Source organism: Syngnathus floridae, chromosome 10 (assembly GCF_059516105.1).
Source record: "Syngnathus floridae isolate MCC-2025c chromosome 10, RoL_Sflo_1.0, whole genome shotgun sequence".
Taxonomy (NCBI): domain Eukaryota; kingdom Metazoa; phylum Chordata; class Actinopteri; order Syngnathiformes; family Syngnathidae; genus Syngnathus; species Syngnathus floridae.
Window position 1 is genome coordinate 2168993 of NC_142422.1, and position 21119 is coordinate 2190111.

At 42.2% G+C, this 21119-nt stretch overlaps 1 protein-coding gene across 12 annotated transcripts in view; it reads right to left on the bottom strand.

Moving 5' to 3' along the window:
- znf385d (zinc finger protein 385D) overlaps positions 1 to 21119 on the bottom strand; it is a 57429-nt gene that overhangs the window by 11230 nt on the left and 25080 nt on the right. For 9 of the 12 annotated variants that reach the window (XR_015860769.1, XM_088386776.1, XM_088386769.1 and 6 more), the window contains one exon: positions 8145 to 8293. Coding sequence is in view for 10 of the 12 variants with exons in the window: in XM_088386776.1 (XP_088242902.1) it covers positions 8145 to 8293 (149 nt within the window). In the remaining 2 variants the exon portion in view is untranslated. Of the gene's footprint in view, positions 1 to 8144; positions 8294 to 17056; positions 17249 to 21119 lie in introns of those variants that run through there. The other 3 variants (XM_088386773.1, XM_088386774.1, XM_088386775.1) reach the window with 3 other exon arrangements.

Genomic DNA, 21119 nt, shown 5'->3' on the forward strand with positions numbered 1-21119 from the left:
TCTCTTAAAAGCTTAATCTTGTTGTGAAACCTGAACCCTGACAATGCATTGGTGGGGGTCTTGGGTCTTCGGGTTCCGGCATCAGCCACCCACCGAGTGGCACGGGGGTATCACCCGAGGCTTAGCGAAAGCCGTGACTGGGACTAAATGAAGCGGCGTGCTCGTATAATGCGAACGCCCACGCCGTGCGCTTCCCACAACATCCCATAATGCCGGCTTCTCTGCACAATCGTGATGGGACGCCGCCGCGTTCATCACGCTCGAGGAACACATCCGCCGCGTGCATCCCACTCGCAGCTGTCAATCATCCTGACGAGCGGGATACGTCTACGCCGCCTCCGGCGCAAATTACGTCGGGGATGTGATGTCATTCACGCCGCTTGCGAGACGACACAAAAGGTATCTGGTAGGAAACGATAGCGTTTACGTCAATGACACTGTGATAGGTTAGCATTACGATGTGACAAACTCACCGACGCTTCAGTCCGATTATATAAATCCACACCATTGGCTTCAATTGTTATGCAGTAGCGATTCGATGCTATTTTGCTCCAATATATTAAAATTAAAAAGTGATACGATACAATTCATACGCTGCCCGCGCTTTAATCCCAATGCAGTCGATACGATTTTCTCCGATTACGATACAATCGATACGATTTGCTCCAAAGTGATACAATTCACTCAAGTTGCAAAAAATATTTCACTCGACTTAGTATGCGGTAGAAGCCATTTAGAAACGATTCACTCGGTTGGTGTAGATCCGATTCGTCCAATTACAATACACGAAACCGTCGGATTACGATACCATAGATACGATTCGCTCCGATCAATATTTGATTCATTTCACTTCAGTTATGATGAGAGGTGCTTCATTCTAATTACAACAATACAAACGATTCGATCAAGATACGATTCCTTCAAATTACAACCAGTAGGTACGATTCCCTCAAATTATGATGTGATACAAAACAATAGATACAATTCACTCCAGTTGAGATAAAGAATATATCACTCCCATCACGACGCAGTAGAAACGATTTTACGCAACGGAAATTAGCATAGACGTCAGGCTAATTCTAAAGTTCCGCACAACAGCAACTCGAACACACCGCATCTTTTTAAATAATCCGAAATGTCATTCTGTGAGCTCGTCTCGTCACGGGAGAGCCGATGGCAGGATGCGGAGCTTATTTGGCGCGCGTCATGTGACAACCTGTCCACCCCGGCGGGAAAACACGACAGTGACGACGGCGTCTGACTTTCCCGCATGAGAACTGCCAGAAAAGACAAAAACTAGCGGTGATCTTTTCAAATCAATGACGTGACATTTACTGCTGAAGCGCCAGCAATCAATACAATTTCAAAGCACACAAAACAAAAGATTATTTGATTTCTATTCTTGTTTTTTTTTTTTGGCTTAGAAAAGCTGTCACAGGTTTGAACTTTGACATTTTTTCTTGAATCCCAAATTGATGCCACAAAAATATGCTGAAAGCAGTCCACTAAATCTGAAGATAAATTTGTTTTTTGTGCTTTTGAGCAAAGCGTCCATCTTCTTTGACTTCCATTCGTCCCTTCCAGCAGGTACGAATGTCCTCCCTACTTCTGCTTTTGTTCCCCTTCGCTCTGCTCTAGGCCGTCACCGTGAAGAATGTTTGCCCGGAAGGCGTTTGGCCGTGGCCGCCCCCAGAACTCTTGAGCCAGATGAAAGACGCAAAGAGAAAGAATCTCCTGGTCCTCCTGAATATAAAGTACAGCTCGAGGCTTTTCTCGCTTCAGCTTGGATGCAACCCAGCACTGGCTTGAGACACTGACACTTGCTTGAAAGCAGAAGCCGCTTTTGAAACCTTAGTTTGAAACCCGAACCTTGCGTTGAAACTCCAATTTCAAACAGGAACAATTTCTTGAAAGGAGAACCATGTCTTAAAAGCATCATTTGAAACCTTAACTTTGTCTCGAAACCTGAGTTGGAGTGATTAGAAATGGAAACCCTAACGGCGGCCTGAAGAACCGCAAGCTCCGTCCGCACCCGGTCCTCCTTCCCGCTCTGGGCTATTGTTGGCTTTCAAGCTGACGTGACTTTGGCTTGTGGCGCCGACTGTAAATCACGTCGACTGCGTGACCTGACGGCAGCGAGATAACGCACGAGCTCAGCACCTCCTAAATCGGCCCACAATAGAAACGTCCCACTTACGACGATATTAGGAAAGCGCACTGAGAGCCAGGGAAGAAATCAAGCGGCACTCCGGGAACCCGAGTGCCGAGTTGGCGGCGTGACCAGAATGAGGCAGTTCGTGTCGGTAAAAGATTTAGAAAAATTGTCCCTATAAGATTCACCGATTATAACAAATAATGATCAATTCATTTGATAACTGATTACCTGAACCCAAGCGGGTTAGGAAAGCAATCCAGCATTTTCTTTTTTCACTATTATTTATTCACCGATTATAAAAATAATGATCAACCGATTAGTTGTCGATTAATGACTTCAAATGGGTTAGGAAAACAATCTTTTTTTTTTCTGCACGTCCCACAAATTCATTTTAAAATGCTTACCTGCCTGCCTCGCCAGGAAAAATCAAACATGAGGCGGACCGCATCATCCGTACGTGTCGTTATGATTGGCAGCTGGGATATTACACCGACTCCCTTGCTGACGTCCATCAGCAAAAAAAAAAAAAAAAGTGCAAAGTATAGCTTGCAGTTTTCCTCTAAAGTGCAACGTCAGGCGAGGCTTATAAATCCTCATCTGTTGGCCTGCTGGATGGACTTCGATCGTTTTTTTTTTTTTCAAAAATTCCCTTTTAGGGTAATTTCTAATCTATCATACTATCAAGAAGCCGGCTCGGACGAAGGATGGGGGTGTTTCGCCGGTGACAGCGTTCAATAAAAATCCAGATTAAACCATTTATCTTGCTGTAATATTCCATCATGAATATCAAACACAGTAATGAGAGAGACGGGGAAAATCCATGTCCTTGAACACATCGGACAACGAGGCACAACCACATCTAAGCATCCATTTTTTTTTTAAATGACCGAGCAACTTGTAAGTCAAATTCTTATTTATTTGATAATAACTTTCTTTTATCGTACACACATTTCTCCAGCGTGTGCCTGCCTATTAACTTCCTGTCACTACATAACTAGCCGCATTTTTCCGAGGCGAGTCACAGCAGGTCGTGTCTCTTAACTAGAGGCCTTCTCGTTAAGATTTACTGCTGACCTTTGACCCTCCCCCAACCGCACCCCGGGGTCTCCCTGATTTAATTACCAGCCTAATCCAATCTGTGTTGTCTTGCTGCTACGTCCCTTTAGCGTCTCGACTGCTACTCGAGTACTTCTCCCACACGTGTTGCACGCAAATCTTCCAAAACGCACTTGAAAGTTTGTACAAGTTTGAAGTGAGCGAGCGAGATTGGATTTTATTCATCCCTGTAGGCAAATTGGTCGCATGCCCGGATAAATTTCATTAGCTCCACGCACGCCAGATTTTTCATTCTTTGATGGCTCGACGTATATGTTACGACAAAGCCCGTCGTATATTTTGCGGTTTCTGTGTGATAGTAAATGTCATCTTTCGAGTTTCGAGCGGGATATTTATGGCCAAAGTATGATTTTAAGTCTGCATTTGGGTTTTAAACGAGCTCTGGCTGATTTGATCAGATTTGAGTTGCAATCTTGTGTTGGATTAAAGAAAATAATCTCATTTGAAAATAATTGAAAGGAAAAATGATTTAATATATGACTAAATTGAGTCACGATCACGGGAGGAAACTCGTAAGTTATCAGTATTTTCCGTCTCGACTTTGTAATCCTTAAAACACGAGTGCGCGTCGAGCTCACTTTTACAAGACTCGCATGTTTGCACTGAATCGTCTCCGCCACATTCTTGCTTGATGCCCTAATCTCGAGCAGGGCGTCCACTGAATGACACCAGATTTCAGCTCAAAAGCACTGCATCAAAACAACGGGGCGGACACTTCTTTTTTTTTTCCCCTCCCAGTCGTAAACACGAGACTGGAATCTCCGAGGGCAAAGGGTTCAGCACAGTGACAGGAAAAAAAAAGAAAGGGGATCAAAGGTAGCGAGATTTGGAATTCTCTGCAGGCCATCTGCGGTCGCACCTGGTGCCACCTGGCCCTGTGGCAAGAGCTTCATCTTGAAAATGAATATTGCACTTCATCTTTTTGGGTTTTGCGGCGTCAGTGTAGTACCGGGTTGTGCCACAACACGCCTGGCAGCACTGAGCACTACTTGTAGAGCAGCAGTAGAATTCGTTTGCTAATTTTTGTTAGCCGGTCTATGGTGTTTGTATATTTATGTTAGCATGAAGTTTTTTGTGCGTTTCATTATTTTGAAATGATCGATGGGTAAAATTTTTAACGTTGAGTGTTTGAAACACTGTGCTGGACAAAGCTTTACTATATTTTCACATGTACGCTGGTCATCCCAAAATTCAAGATAAGATGACTCATTGAGAGACCCGGCGGACATTTAGCACATCGCAAAAACACTTTGCTTTCAAAGCTCACCTCGAGTTGTGAGCTGGAACGCGACTAAGGTCAAAGTTTGGGAGGGAAAATTACACTGTCGTCATCGCCATGGAGACCAGAAAATAGAACATGGTCCCAGCTGCAAAAAAAAAAAAAAAAAAGGCAAAATTATTTGAACTTTTGTGCTCCGTGAGATTTACGAGCCCCGAGCTCTCCAAGCCGGTGAGTTTCAGGATCGGTTGCCCGGGCGACTGGTAGATAAAGTCACAAGTTTGTTGATAACCTTAATGGCTTCAAGCTGCCTGTTCCTCTTCTATTGGATTTTTTGCGAGAAGCTCTAATTCACAGTCGCGGAGTACGTCCTTCACTTGGACTAAACGCCATCGTTAATCTCCTCCCTGCTGAGCTTGAATGTCTTTCTATTGCTTTTCTAGTGACCGTTTCTTGTTCACTAATTTTCAAGAGGCATTGTGGGATACATTGAATGCATCGTTTAGGGAATATCCTGTTATTCATTATGCATTTGATGAGTACGACAAAATGGCCTAAAAAAGTTTGTAAATGTTGCTAAGGCGTAAATAATGCTTCACTTTCAAACCATGATGCTCGTTCAGGCACATTGTTGTTGTAAATATCTCGCTCGAGACCCTGAAGATGACATTTACGGTCTGGCGAGAAACTGAACCGCAAAAAAAAAATAAAAATCTCCGCATCAACAAATACCACTACTGATAAATTGCCTCCTCAAAGTTTTCTTGTCATCAAATAACTCACACTTGTTAAAGTTCTTTTTTGAAGACGAGTCGTTTAAACGCGTCACAGTTGTTAACCTGTCGGCCGCTTTGTAGATTATCTCAAGCTAACCGTGCTAGCAAAAATTAACATAGCTCACACCAATCAAATCGTTATAATGAGAAACATATAATCTTTTTTGTTTACATATTTACATTAATATTTTATTGCCAGAAGAATGAAACCTGTTTCTCGAGCTGCTACTACAATTTTGTTCCAACTCTGAAATTGGTTTTGTTTTTATAAAAGGTGTGCTTAGGGTCGTATTCTACAAACAAAAGCACACAGTAGTTTGTTTTCAGAAAAAAAAAAATTTGCTTCCTGCAATGTCATCTCAACAAAAGCTTGCAAAAAAAATCTGGCATTTTAGTCAGCGACAATGCTAACAAGAGCTAGCAAAATCGTGACTGATGATTATCCCATCACTTTGATGACACACTAAGTTACTTGAATAAACACGTCCGTCACCACCATTAAGCCGAAACACTAACATTTGACTTAGTGAGTGCGGGTCCACGCCCCAAATGGCTTTTGATGGAGGCTTCGGCGTGTGCGCGTACATTCGCCAGAGTGTCTATGCGTGCTCGTGGCGCTACGAAGCAATTTCCCAGCGTGCACAATCAATAAATCACACTCCTGATTACTCTGCAGGGGGAAATGGACTTTGTATTGTTTCTCTAAGACAAATGTCGGCCGCGGGCGAGACAGATCTTATTTTCAGGCTTCCGAAGACTCCCGCACACACGCTTCATGTGTTAAGCTTCTGCCCTCACTTCAAGTTTCTTTTTCAATTCAGCCCCAAAAAAAGGTTCAATTCCACAGCAGCTGGCATCTTATTGCAATCCTCACCGTGTTTTTTTCTTTGGCCCGAGGAAAAACAACTAATCAGAGGAAGACGATGGTGTCAATCTTTTCATTTGAGGGCAGAGGCGGCCTTAACAATTCTCTGTCGTGACAATTTTCAACTGTCACAATCTATAATCGCTATGTATAAAAGCTATGCTTCCTCCTACTCCTTTTCAAGCATTCTTTATTGATTTATTTACTCATGTATTATTATTATTTATTTTTTCCTGTTTATTGGTTCATTTTTTGTTTGTTTGTTGTATGGACTTCTATGTGGCACTTTAGAGTGTTATTTGTTTTCTTTTTTTCTTTTGGATGTTCCAAATAAAGATATCAATCAATCAATCCATCAATAATGTAATGATTTGTTGCCAGTCCTGCGATTGATAGAATGACTGACATGATAATGTGAATTTGGTCAGGCTTACTCAACAAAAACAAACGCTTGACTGTAGGAAAACATTATCATTCAATTTAACGTACATTAAAATAGTCGCTATGGTAACCACATATTACAGCAGTACAGTAATGTGGGCTTTTTTTTTCCCTTCACCCTCAGGAGAGCGCTTCGACGCGATGAGTGGAAGCGGCGAGAGCCCAAAGTATCTGCAATGCATTACTCATAACCAAGTCGTACGCCATAAGTCGTAAATAATAAAAAAAATCGACAAAAGAATGTCAGAGCCGTCACTATGCCGGGCCAGAGGAGGCAAGATGCCTTCCAGAGTTGTGAACTTCGTTGGGTGAAAATTTCCTTTGGAAGGGGGCAATCATAAAAGCAAAGGCAAGCAGTGAATTTTAATATTAATTTTGGAGCGGCATACGTGTGTGTGTGTGTGGCTCCGCTCGTTACATTTTCTGACGATTTACGCCGGAGATGATTTCTGAGTAGCTCGACTGCCAAAGCGCGAGTCATCTTCTCGTTAAAGCTCGCATGTTTTTCTCCCCGCGCCTTCAAAGCTCCTCACCTGAGAAATATGCAAAGCGGGCTGGCGCTTTACCACGTTTTACAAACATGAATTCTGAACGCGTGCGAAAAAGAAGACGTTTGATACAGCCACGGTTGCCATAACAAATGGGAATACATTTTTATTCCTCTTGTCTATAAAATAGTATTTGCACATTACGCTCAAGGGGGTTGGGAATCCGAGTAAATCACTCACAGTTAAGTAAATATCTTCTTTCACTTTGCAACTAACAATTACTCTAATCTTTTTGATAAATCAGATTTTAAAAAAAATTTCAGCCCTTGATTAATTTCATCCCTTTCAAGGATGCTGCGAAACTGCTGAACGAGAAAGCGACATTAAGCGCAAGGACTCATTTTGCAAAAAATCCAGAGGTCATATTAATGTCGGGATATTCTGTAAGCCTCCTTGAGTCGGTCTACCCATATGAAACGATTGCATCGCTATCATAATGGTGTCGTGCATTAGCGCTCGTGCACGACCTCACGTGCACACTCCTACAGATCTATTGATCCCCCCCACCCCCTTTTGAAAGTCATTACAGGGAAATACGAGCCACGTCGGAATTGGCAGCATCATCAAAACGTGATGACGGCGGCGAAACAAAGAAGCGGAACGGATAAAAGCCGCGTAAAAAGCCGCCAGACGATTTCTTTTGAACTGGGAGGACAGAGGGTTTGATGTTTGGAGCGCAGCTGGGAAAAAGAGGAAGCGGTGGAAGGAAGGAAATGGCAATAAGCCCACGGGGAAGGCGGATGAGCGCTTCACGACAAGGTTGAAAAGTTCCACATTGTCTCTCTGCTAATTTGCGTGCGAGTCCACATCAAGAATGTGAAGAGTATAAAAAATCACTTTCCCACATGAGACAAAGAAAATAGCAACAGTTCGAGGTCGTGCCATCTTTTCAAGCGGCACGGAAAAAATACAATAAAATAAATGAAAATAATAATAAAATAAAAACTAATATAAAATAATTAAAAAATAATTAAAAATAATTAAAAATAATTTAAAATAATATAAAATAAATGTTGACACTCACGGCATTGAATCCTGGGAAGAGGTTGACAGCGGCCGAGGCGTTGTTGTCCAATGGGAAGGGAAGAAAGTGCTTGACGCTCAGAGCACTGTGAACAGACGGCAAGGCTGAGCGGGCCACGGGGGGCACCAGGCCGTTGTGACATGTGTTACCTGTGTGGGGGGCACAAAATAAGATCCACAATATTAATCAGAATATCATAGATATTATTGAAAATACATTTTTTGACTTGAGTTCCCCTTTAAATAAGAATTCAAATTTTCCTGTGTTTTTTAAACCCGATTTTTGCTGCCTGAAGGGTCGTTGAACTTTTTTTTTTTTTACACTCCACTTTGGGAACATTGGTAATTTTATCAGGCAGCTCCATCGTGGGAAAAAAAAAATCTTCCATGGTTTCAGTCCAACATGTCCATTAGTTTTATGGCTTTATTAATGCTCTTAAATCTTCACATGGCTGTCACGCTGCTGACCAGCATGAAGGGCGAGCGCTAAATGTTTTATTTTTAGCGTTTCAGTCACATTGAAGTGATAACGACTGACGAAAAAAAAAAAAAAAACATCTCGACTACAACAAGGCTCCACACATGAAACATGCTTCGAATGACGTATGCATGTTGTGTTTATTCACCTACATTGGAAGAGTTACTATGAGCCCCAAACATCTGCTCGAAATAAAAAGTTGGCGACGAGCGAGGGCTCAGCATCCAAACTCAGACACGCTTTCCCCCTAGAGATGAATCTCACTCAACTGGTTAAAATGCTTTGCATGTACAATTAAAAATTAACTTTCCAGGCCACTTTTAATCAGATAGCCAGCAGCTCGTTTTCAAACATTATAAAAAAAACAAAGAAATCGTGACGAGGTGGGAAGGAGATTTATATCCAGTGTCCATTCCCGCCCGGGAACAATGAAGGTTATTTAGGATTATAACCGTATAGAATGGTTACGATCCAAATTATTCATACCCTGGCCACTTACTGAGTTAAAGTAAAGGCGCCTTCAAGTGGAGCTAATGTATGTTAGCCTTTAAAATTTTTTTGCTGTAAACAACAGACGATTTAATCGTCAGGAAATCTATCAAACGTGTTTGTAAATTTTGGTTTTCAATTACCAGGCGCCTTTACATTAAAGGAGTTCTTCGCATTTACAAACTGACTCCAATTTTGTCGTGCCGGGCGCTGCTGTTTTGGTTAGCAACAGAGACTCGAAAGTGGGCTAAGCGCAATTACTCGTCTTACTTATTTTCACTTAACGGTTGTGAGATCATGCAAAAGGAGCAAAGCCAACGTCCAAAATCAGATTTTCCTGTCAACACAGTGAGTTTCGTCTTGATCGCAGCCACAATTTTCCATAAATTCCGCCCGGGGCGACTCCAAAAACCAAATCTTTGCGTGTGGACCAAAAGGCCAAAAAGCGTAGAAAAATATACAATTGAGATTAGGTGGCCTCGGATGACCACCTGTGTCCTATCAGATGATCCGAATGTCACGAGCGAGCACATTTACGCTGCGTCGGTCATGCCAGCTGAAGTTTTCATAAACGGCTAATTGGAAACAGCACGACATTTGCTTGACGTGCCAGGATCAGAGAAGAATAGGCCGATAAAACCGTGGAGGCCGTCCAGAACTTGACGGAATTAAAGGAGCCCGTCGCAGCCCTAATGAAAAGCAGAGTGGCTTTGACGACGGCCAACACGTCGCATCAATTACAGGCCAAGGAAAGCCACGGTGGCGGCGTTTCAGTCGAGAGTAAATAAAAGCAAACGTCGTAAAACGAAAAAAGCTGCGAGAAAGAGGAGGAAGGCTAGAAAGTGACACGCAGCCGCCATCAGTAGATGGGCCCAACTTCAACGTGGTCTTCCACGAAAACAACAAATACGGATTGGTAAACACGATTTATCTTGCGAACGTCACATGACCAACAGACAATTGAGTACTCAACAAACCTAACGCTTCGAAAAATTCCAAATCAATTTCGGGTCAAACGAAAGCACTCAACCGCAAAATAGAGCAATAAAACTCATATTAAAATGAAGCATATGTGGTTGAAAAAAATAAAAAATAAATGCTTGAAAAGATGTAAGCAGGAAGAAAAGATGCCAGAGAGTGACAGCGTCGCCATCTGCTGCCAGGAGGGCCGCATGCGGTGACTCATGCGGAGGCTCCTCTTTGCGCGTCGTGCTTCTAATAAACAATAAACGGCCATGTTTTGGTGCCACGCAAAAAAACGCAGCTACACGAATGCCACAAAAAAAAAAAGATTGCTGATGTTTTGCCTGCAGCTGTGAGGAAATAGCATGACGGTCGTGACCTCTGGGCTAAACATGTCCGGACACAAAATGGTACATTCCAGCTATGCTGCACTGGCGACATGGAAAAACACTAAGCTGGTCAGCATGAATCAATTTAATGTGACACAAATGTACAGATGAATAAACGGGAGTGTATCTCTCTTTAGCTGTAAAACTAAAAGCACTTAAAAGGAACAGTCACTTTTATCACGGTGAAAACAAAATTAGATAACATCTGAGAGAAGAACCTTAAATGACTCCAGCCGAAATACAATTTAGATTCCCCAACCAACATGAATTATCTCTTAAGAAAAAAAAAAAAAAATTAAATGAATCCAGGAGAACCTATGGTGAGCAGGATGTCGTAAATAAAAGTTCAGAGAAGATCGTAAGGCTTGCCCGAAAAAGGAGTAGCCGCTTTTGAAGGTACAAACTGGGAAGCAAAGATCCATCATCTGCTTTATAGATATTTTAGCACAGGTATCGCGTTTAAAATCTTTGCTCGGGTTGTCTTTGAAGAACGTAGCGAAACGTTAACAGCAAATGAGAGCTCTGGCGGGCTAATGTCATTAATCCGTTTTAGTGTCAAAATAGCACCTCCCTGCCATTAATCCAAGCAATAGAAAAGTCAAACTCGAGTGTTTTAAAGCTTTTGGATTTCAGACAAGTCAAGCATCAACCACCAGCCTCCAAAATAACCACTTAATTTTCTCATTTGACACTTTATGCTAGTATGCTAGCCTTTAGGCTACATCTACCAAAAGCAAGGTAATGACATTTTATTTCTTGCTATCTTTTGAATTAATTAGCCAGTCCATCAACGATTTTGCGCTCGGCGTTTCCTTCCGAGCGTTTAACCTCTCACATCTTGTCGGGCTTTCAAATTAGGTGGTTGAGAAAAATCAAATTAGCATTAAAGCCGTTTAGCATATTTCTTAATTACTTTGCCTCAAATAACGAAGAATTTGTTGACTCGTGCATGCGGATTCGTGTTTGTCATTTTGCATGAAGTTTCATCGGTGTAGCGATTGCATCATTTGTGGTTGGAAGACCGTGAGGGAGATGATGTAACTGCAGCCGTGGTGAATTATTAACGGATTTTTGTCCGGTCTAGCGCAAAGTTTGATGTGGACGTGCGTGCAACGTGTTCTACCAGTTGAATCCGTGAGTGCCAGCATAATAAATTTGCCATTTTTAGTTTAATAAATTACAGCAATTTTGGGTGTTGTATATTTTTGGTTATGACAGCAACGGTGGACGCGTCCTAATTTTCGGCAGGTCGATCCTGAAGAGCATCTGCGGCGATGGCGGGAGGGGAAACGCGGGGGGGATGGTTAGGGCTAATAGTGCCTCGGTGCATCATGGGTAATCCGCGCATCTGTGGAGACTCCGCTCAACGCTAGAAGGTCCAAAGCGATTTTGGCGCAACATATGCTTCCATGCATGGCTGCTGCTGCTCCACTAGCCGGCTGAGCCTGCCTGCAGTGCTGCTTTCACTGTGGCCACACAGCCGATAAAATTGTTTATCTAACACAGATGGGAAATTAATCATTTCTTTTAGCTTTGGCGATATGACGCATCGGTAACGCCGAAGACCCGACGGGGGGGGTTGCAAAAAGTTATTTGAAGCACAACAACAATAGCGCGAGGGAGTGCTAATGCGAAAGAGTCAACAATCAAAACTATGAAAGCGTCTAGATCCAGGTTCTTTTCTTCTTTCCATTGATTGTCTTCCTTGGAGGAGGTAATCAAGTTCAGCTTGAACTAACATTGAGTGTATTGGTATTGCATTCAACAGAATGGCCTCTGGTGCTCTGCCTTTATTGACATCGCAGGGGATGAGGCTTGATAAATATCTGCTGTGTCCTCACACAAGACAACAACGGCTGCATCTCTCGCTTGCTTTTTTTGCCGGAGGTGTAAATATTTGAGTTCTACTTTTGGTCCGTCAGGACTCAGGTGGGCCAGAAAGGAGGGATTCGCACAAAGCCCCCAAGGTCCGGGTGGCCCAAAACAACCACTTTCTCCTCAGGGGCTTGATAATTAAAAGTGTGAATCCTATTAACTGGATTTATGTCGAGTAAATGAAATGTAGCAAATACAGAAAGAAGGAAGAGGGAACTTTAAAAAAAATGCAGTGGTGCCTTGAGATAGTTTTTCGAGAAATGAGCCGTATTTCTTTCACTTGGAAACGTTTCTCAAATGCTAACAGGCTAACAGTAGTTATGCTAACATATATCAAAACAGTAACCAAGATAAAGCAAATGTCTTGAATGAGTTGAACATTGTGACGTTGGAAAAGTTTGAATTGGTTGAGAAATGTGAAAAGTATTTGTAAATTTCAGTGCTGAAAATGTAAAATACTGAAAAAGTATTGGAATGTCAAAAAATGAATTGGACTGGTTGAAGTTGTTTGAGAAATGTGGTTGAATTGGGGCAAAAAATGTCCAATTTTCAATGGTTTGAATAATATTTGAATAAGTACAATAAAAACATGAAATATGGAGAGATGAGCTGAAAATATTGAAATTTTAGGGAATTTTTCTCAGTGGGAAATGTGGGCTGAATATATTCACCCAGCTAAGGAATCAAGTGTCTGAATAATAATGTCAAATGAATATATTATTGCTTTTCAGCGCAATAATTGTTGAAGGCCAACGTGGGATGACAAACAAAGTACAGAGAGAGACGCTTGCGCATGTGCTTTCTCCTGTTGACACGGTGACGACTAAATGTGACTGCAAATATTTGTCCACATAAATTATAATAACATCTTATTTCTATGCCGGGCCATATTCCAGATGGTAAAAAGCCAAACCGCTACAGCGTGGATGGAGATGCTGGGGATGCGAAAAGAACGCCAACAAATACATAAGCATAACTCGCAGAAAACAAACCCTGAGGCTAGCGTGGTTTGTTTGGTCACGTATGAACGCTATCGTTCCAACCCTGGTGCGCGCTGAACAAGCAGACTGAAATTGGGCAACTGTGACGGAACGCCCAAAATCACGCTTTTGTGGTTACATCACAACTTCAATATTTTCATGAACAATGCAGACAAGTTTTGTTAAGTTGAGCTGAATTGTGTTGTCCTAGCTTAGCATCACAATGTCGCTGGTTCAAATCAAAATGGCCGACTTCCTGTTCAATTCCAAGCGTGTGTTTTTGAGTCTTTTTAAGCCCATTCATTTTTTTTATTGTGACAAACGTTTTGCTGCTTCAAACCAAAACAGCTCATTTCTTTTCAGAACCCCTAAAAGTACCGAAATTTTTGCCAAAATGGACACATTTGCAATAATCGGTGAGTTGTTGGCCGGGCACCTCAGACGTCCCTTCATTTGTCGGGAGTCAGCTGCCTTGCATTGGGAGTGTAATCACGTTGGAATAACTATCAAAATTGGATTCATCATAATTGGATTTCTCCTGTTTGCCAAGGGGGAAAAAAAGCAGTGGCGCCCCGACCGCCGGAGTCTCTCAGACTCTCTCGTCCATCTCCAGTCCACGACACGAAAAGAGAGCAAGAGAGTGCCGCGAGGTGATTCATTATTAATGGCAGTCGCCGTCCTCCAGACATTTTTTTTTTTTTTATTATTGGCTCTCGACACAGCTCTGAGCCCAGATAAGTGAATGTTGAAGGGTAAGGTAGAGGACGGCCAATGAACTCACTCCGTCTGGCCGTATAACGCTTCAGGCCGCCTCGTTAAAATGCCCACTCGAAAGAATGAATCCAGTGTGCCCCAGTACATATTTATTACAGATTCAAATTATTAGGTTCGTCGTTGGTGCCCCCACCAAATAACTGCTTTTTTACAGACAAGTTGGAATTTAGAGTTGCGCACCCATGGTGTAGTACCATGTTACGCCACAACATGTGGGGCAGCACTGAGCTCTACTGGACGTGCTGCAGCGTAATCTAGAGGCAAAGAAAGTCTTCAGCTAATCTCCCGTCATAATATTTATCCCCACAGAGAGAGAATGTATGCATCTATGCTAATTGATGCTAGCCTAGTGCTAGCCTATTCTAGTCTCTAGACTTTTTGTCTCGTATTTGTCTTTCGCTCTGAAACTTCCCCCATTTTTACATGTTAACCACTTCAAAGAGTTGAAAATGGATCGAGAACAAATCTCTTAAACGCTTGGAATGTATCGCAAGTGTCGTAAAACTCCGCCTCCTTCACCCCACTCTGCCGGAGCCATGCGGCATCACGTAGCCTCAAGACACAACGTATGGAATTTTTGGTTTACACAACAACCAGTAAAAATAGCTTCGTAAAATACATTGGGGTACACATGTTTTCGTCCGTTTGTTTTTCATTTCCAATTGCCTCAGTCAGCTCGTTTTATTTATTGCCTCCCTCATGGCTTGTTACTTGACAGCGTGAGAACGCGAACAGGCACGATGGAATACTTTAAAAAGTGTGTCGAAGTTGAAATGTATTAAAAATGGGGATTTTTTTTTTTTTTTCCCCGACATTGCAGGTGACCTATCGCAGGTTCCCGCCGGGATTCGCTGTAATTAGTTACTACACATGCATTTCATTTTAATTGGCAAAACAAAAGTATCTCCGCCCCCCCCGTTAGCGTCCTTACATGTACCGTGAGCGTCTGGCTAATAAACGCGGCGGCCTCCGACAGTGCCTCCACACGTTCCCTGTAATCTGAGGTTAACCAACAAGGCGTTCGCAGCGACCGCAAAGCCATTTCCTCCGGGCCCTTTGCAGAGTGAGAGCTGGAGCGAGAGCGAAAGAAAGGAGAGACAGAAAAGACGACTGCACTTTGTCCGGTCTTGCCGCACTTTTCATGTTTATGATCACATTTCGTTTTAAAATGCATTTCAAAGCTGACAAACTGTTGTATGAATAATTGAAACGGGTCGTCGTTTTCTATTGGCCGCTCAAGCACTCAGGATGCATAAAAGGCAGAGGGAGATTTTTTTTTTTTTTAAGTGCGCTTGTTTCACTCGGCTTTGATTGCAGATAAGTTAAAAAGATCGACCCGGTGTATCGTTTCGCGTCTGTGGACAAAAGGAGACATGCTGTGTCAAGAAAATTACCGATTAATTAACATGTTTGTCTCGATGCACCTGATGTTGTCTAATATTTACGATCGGCGTGAATGCTCGTCTCAGCATTCACGCGATAGCGAGTGTGAATGCTCGCGTAGCGACCAATCACGGCTCAGTTTGCACACGTCACATGATCAAGGTCAGCGAGTGGCAAAAGGCATTTTTAAAGTACAGGAAAAATAATGAAATGATCATTTTAGACAAATATAAACTTTTTACTGTTGGAAATCTTTAAGAGGATGTGACATGAGACAAAAATGTATCGACAATGTTTTTCTTTTCTGCATCTCCGCATGTGACCTCTCCTCAAACTTCGTGTAGGCGTGCGATGGCGAGACCACCGAGCCGCAATATTTTTCCCGCAAATTGGACGTGGGTACCGGCATTTTCTTTTCATTACAGCCACTTGAAAAATACAAATGTTATTACTCAACTGACCCCCACTGGGATGAGAAAATGTAATTTTCTCCTAATTGTCATGCATTATCGTACTAAATTCATGCAGATGCTCGCCTACTGTGCAGAAAGGCTGGCAGGGTGTAAAGACAATTTGCTTTCAATATGAGGAATGAATACAGGAATAAGTAGAAACATTTCGAAACACTTTCAGTAATTCAATTCTAGTGCAATGAGGATTAGGAAAAAAAGAGAAAGAAAATTCCAAAAAGTTTGATTCACAAAGATTTTCAGTTCTGTGCAATTACAATGTCCTTTAAAAATTTAAATAAAAAGTACCTTGCAAGCCAAAAAAAGCTAAGAATTTATTTACTTTAGAAAAATCTGGTAAAAAGAGGAAAGCCTGGTATGAAATTATATTTCATTTTAATGCAATGCGGGTATTTTTTGTTGTTTTCAAACAATATCAATGATGTGCTTATCGGGTAAAAAAATACAAAAAAAAGCAAAAATAGTGTCAAAAATAATAAGGGATTAATTTCTTTATATTTTGAAAGCACTAATAAGGTTAGCACCTAAAAAGTAAAAAAAAAAAAACTATATATTAATACAATTAATGTTTTTAAAGTATCCCAATGCTATATTTAAGATTTTAAAATATTTGTTTTTGTACCCCAAAAAAAAATCCCCAAATGAAAATCAATTCATAAACAAAACTTGTTGACTTCTCTCTCTTTTTTAAACAGTAGTTTCAAGTTAGTTCTGTTGGAAAAAGCAGCCCCCTGTTGTCGTGTCCATCCTGGGACTTTCTCCTCCGCATCCAACATCATCAACCCTTCCTTCCTCTCTTCCTCTCCAACAACAGATGCCTTTAATCCGTGGGATTACGTCCACGAACAAGGTCACCCTCGGCTGCCACGAATCGGACCCGCACTTCCCCGTGCTGTCAGTGTTTATAATCCATGCAGAGCTCCTCCGCCTTTCCGTTTTTTTTTGTTTTTTTTTTCGCGGGATTACAATCAAAGGAAACTCAAGTGGATCACCTGCCAGATTGAATACGACACACTCTGCATGCACTTTCATCCGGAACGTGCGCACACACCGAGCAGTCGTGTGCATGTGGCACATCCAAAAGACAGCCCAAAAAAAAAAAAGGGACTCACCGAAAAAGATGCTTCCCTCCATAGCTCCTTCACGCTTAACTCCGTGTCAGTGTGTGTGCGCGTGCAGCATGGCCATATACTCCTCAGGCGTGTGGGTGTGTGCGCGCGTACGCGTGTGTTCACTCCGGCGTCAATGCTCGCTCTGCAAACTGCACGAGGATCGCTTTCTTCCTCCCTCTCTCTCTCTCTCGCCCTGCATTCCCTCGGCCTCGCTCTCCTCCTCCTCCACCTCCTCCTCCTCTCTCTCTCTCTCCAAAGTGTCTATCTACATTTTCCAGCCTCTCCACTCCCAGGAGGTCTCTCATCTTTGTTTTATGTGTCAACCAAGCCTCTCGCGCTCACTCACCTTTTATTTCATCTCACTGCACCTTGGCTTCCGTTTTTTAATCCCGCAGCCCCTCTTCATTCGCCAGACGTATCTTTACTTCCCCGACTCCTCTCCTGTTTTTTTTTTTGTTTTTTTTCTCTTATGCTCTTATTCCTCACACTCAGCGCCAAACGGTGATCTCATAGCGGTAATAAACTCGATATGCAAAGTGGCAGATGAGCGTAATGGATCCCGATGGATTTCCTCTTGCGTTCCGATGCGCAATGTAAATGGACGGAGTTAAGAGTGAAAAGTGTGATGAGTGGGATTAAAAGTGTCTGGCGACAAGTGAAATATGCGATAGGCAAATCGAATGATTTATATATTTTTTTTTTGACACACATACAGCCTTATTTTAAGGCATCGAGTACTCAAAGAGGCTGCTGATACTAGCCCCCCGATACTGTCCATTTACACAGAATCCGGTGAGTATTCAAAAAGTGAATACTTTTTACTGGATCCGATTTTTATTTTTTGCTTAACTTCTACAAACTTATTTTCACAAAAGATCAAGAGCATTATTAGCATCTGGATTATGATAGAGAAAAAATGCTAATGTTCGGTCTCCTCGGCAAGGTCATTAACGCACACATATGGACGTCTCCGCTCGCCCATACGTCGGGCAGTTTTTGACTGACGCCTTTGTGCGGCAGGTGGCAGCTAATCTTCTACAAAATGGAGCTAATGATGATGCGGGTCGTTCAGCAGCCACTCAGCTAGGCTGTTTGGATTTTACGACCCCGTGACGTCGGCCGTCATCCATCATGTTTGCCAGAGTTAGACGCCAGAAGGGGGAGGGGGGGGGGAGGCGTTACACTAGCTGCTTAGCGTTAAGAGCACAGCTGCTTATTTCCCTCAGGAGTCGCTGCGGACCAAAACTAAAGAAAAATGAGAATGGTTCATATGGGACAACCAGGTGGCCAAGCAATAAATTAGTAAAGCCGACGTACTGTGTGCCACCTAGTGGCCGACGAGATGTATAAATGAAAAGTGATGCATGCATTTGTTAATTCATTTTCAGGCCTTCAAATTTATATTCAAATTAAATTCCTCAATACGTGTTCATTTTTACATTGTTTAAATAAGTTTAATTTTGAAATATTTTTCATCACTGTTGACAGACTTAACATGGAAAAGTTTCAGGAGTTCAAACAAAAAAATGATACAGTTCCACTCATGTCTAATCAGCGATATGTTGATTTAGGACATTTTAATCCTTTCGATTGTACGCTGTTTTTCTTTGATCGCATTCCATTTATTAATGGTGCGATAATTCTAACCCTAACCCTAATAATAATCAACGAGGAAAGCAATTCAAGGCGACATGTGTTTGTTGCTAACACCGCATTATGTCAAATGATTGTAAAAGTTCTGTTCTGCAGCGTTGCTTAGCATTTCCCGCTCAGGCATGCTCTCGCACACACACATGCACACAGACACACAAAGAGTGGTCTGATTGGCCGACTGTACCACTCGCACTGAAGGTCAGACAGAATTGACCGATTCAAGTCGAAGGCGACGCTATCGACTACAAATGAGATGCCTTTCTTAATCAAAGCAATGCACGCACACACAAGGCACGCACACACACACACATGTCTCGCAGATTCCCCATGACGTGTCAGCTCCAATCAAAAAGAATAAATAAAATGTCCTCTGCCAGTTCCTCAGCTATCGCCCCCTTCAGGCTTCTTTGGCCAACTGTTTTGGCCCACACACACGTTTTCAATTAATCCTGTCCAAGCTCCCTCCATCCATCCCTTCATCCCCGGGAGCGTGATTCCTGTAAATATATCGAATCTAAAAGCGTTTTTTAACGGTGATTTACAGGCGTTATTTATCAGTGTAGCGTGTCGAGGAGCGCGGGATACTTCATTAATCTCGCTGTCACTTTAAAAACGCTTTTCGATAGGTTGAAGGAAATAACTGCGCTTTTTTTTCATGCTCCGGGGAAAGCGAATTTAAAATATATTCTGGAGTTATTTTTATTTTTTATTGATTTTTATATAAATATTTCAGAGTGTTTTTTTTTTTTAATTAGTTTTTTCACAACATGGGTCAAAATGAGTGAATTTGGAATCCTTGACAGATTCAAAGTATTTTTTGTCAAAGAAAAAATATATTTTTTGCCACCATACGCGTTATTAACCTTATTCCAAAGGCTTGATTTGTCACCACGGTGAAGCGGCGTGGAGGAGAAGCCCGAATGCGCCGTGACGTCGAGCCCGGGATACTTCATTAATCCCGATGTCACTTTCACGACGCTTTTCATTAGTTTGAGGACGACAGGATCCGTGCAGCGCTCGTAAAGGAGACGCCAGAGAGGGGAAATGGGCCTCCTGAGGGAGCTTGTTGACCCACAAGGCGGAATGAAGCGCTATCATGTTAACACAATCATTCTGGGAGGGAAAAATTGCCGCAATCGTGTGCCCGCTTTTATGTTTTGTGAATCTCGAGTAGAACCTCTTATGTCCAAAACAATTTATTGCAAGATGCTGGTCAAAATCCTATTTGTTTGGAGTACCAAGAATAAAAAAAAAAAAAATCACTTATATTGACAAAAAAAAATACTACATTGGAATAATCATCATCCAATTAGCTCAGCGCTACAGCAAGCTTCAACATTCCTGAAAATTGTTTTCCATGCAAAATCGGTTTCTGCGCAAGCCTATCATTAAACGCTGATCTTAGTGGAAAATTGTTTTAAACGGAAAACCTTTTTGCTGGTGCACATGAGAACGTTTCTTGGCATACATTTGTGCCGGTGCTTGTTCTCAGGCAGGTGCGTTTGTGTTAACTTGTCCGAACTGATGAGTTGGCCGGCGTGCAAAATGATGTAAGGCTGAGCGAGAGCTGCGACTGCTTCGCCTCTCAAGAACGTCCCCGGCGTGTCGCTTCACGTTTGCGTGAGATTTATCAAGCGGCCGTCACGGGGAGAACGCGCTCGTGCAGACGGCACGGGGGGGGGGAAAAAATACAGTGTGACTTATCAAGTTTCAAACGTTGTCGGAGTGACAGAAGTCTTGTGAGATTTGCATAATTGCATGGAAGTCTTGCAAGAATGACATAAATCTCACGTAATTAGCTTGAAGCCTTCGAATGTTTGAAGAACCGAATCAGCAGAATTCTTAAAGAATTTGGTGCTAATCTTGTGAAACTTTCTGAAGTCTCACATGATTTCTTTCGCGTGAGAATTTGTCAAAATTCTCGCAGAATTTGGTCGAGGTCTTGTATGATTCGATCACAACAGTCACTGTGCAAGTCTCACATGATTCTGACGTCTCTAAAATAATTAAGTGGAAGTGATTTCGAGAAGGTCTCGCGAGATGTTTCCGGAAGTTGCGTAAGAGTTGCATAAATCTAATTTTGTGTGATTCGAGGACATCGAACAGGATTGAGCTGGAATCTCATAGGAATTGGTCAAGTCGCATGATTTCGTAAAAATCTCGCAATACGTGGATATTACAGGAAAAAAATCTTGTGTAATTTGGCAGGAATTTTACAAGATTTGGCAAAGCCTTGCGTAAGGGAGTCTCCCGTGCAAGTCTTGGCAAGAGACATTCATGACTAGTTTGATGCAATTTGAATTTCGTGTTGTCACATATATTGAGAGTTGAGTTGCCAAAATTTGTGCGTAGTCATTTTTTATAGTGCACATCTGATGCTTAACATTGTGTTAGAGTTAAGTGTTCTTTT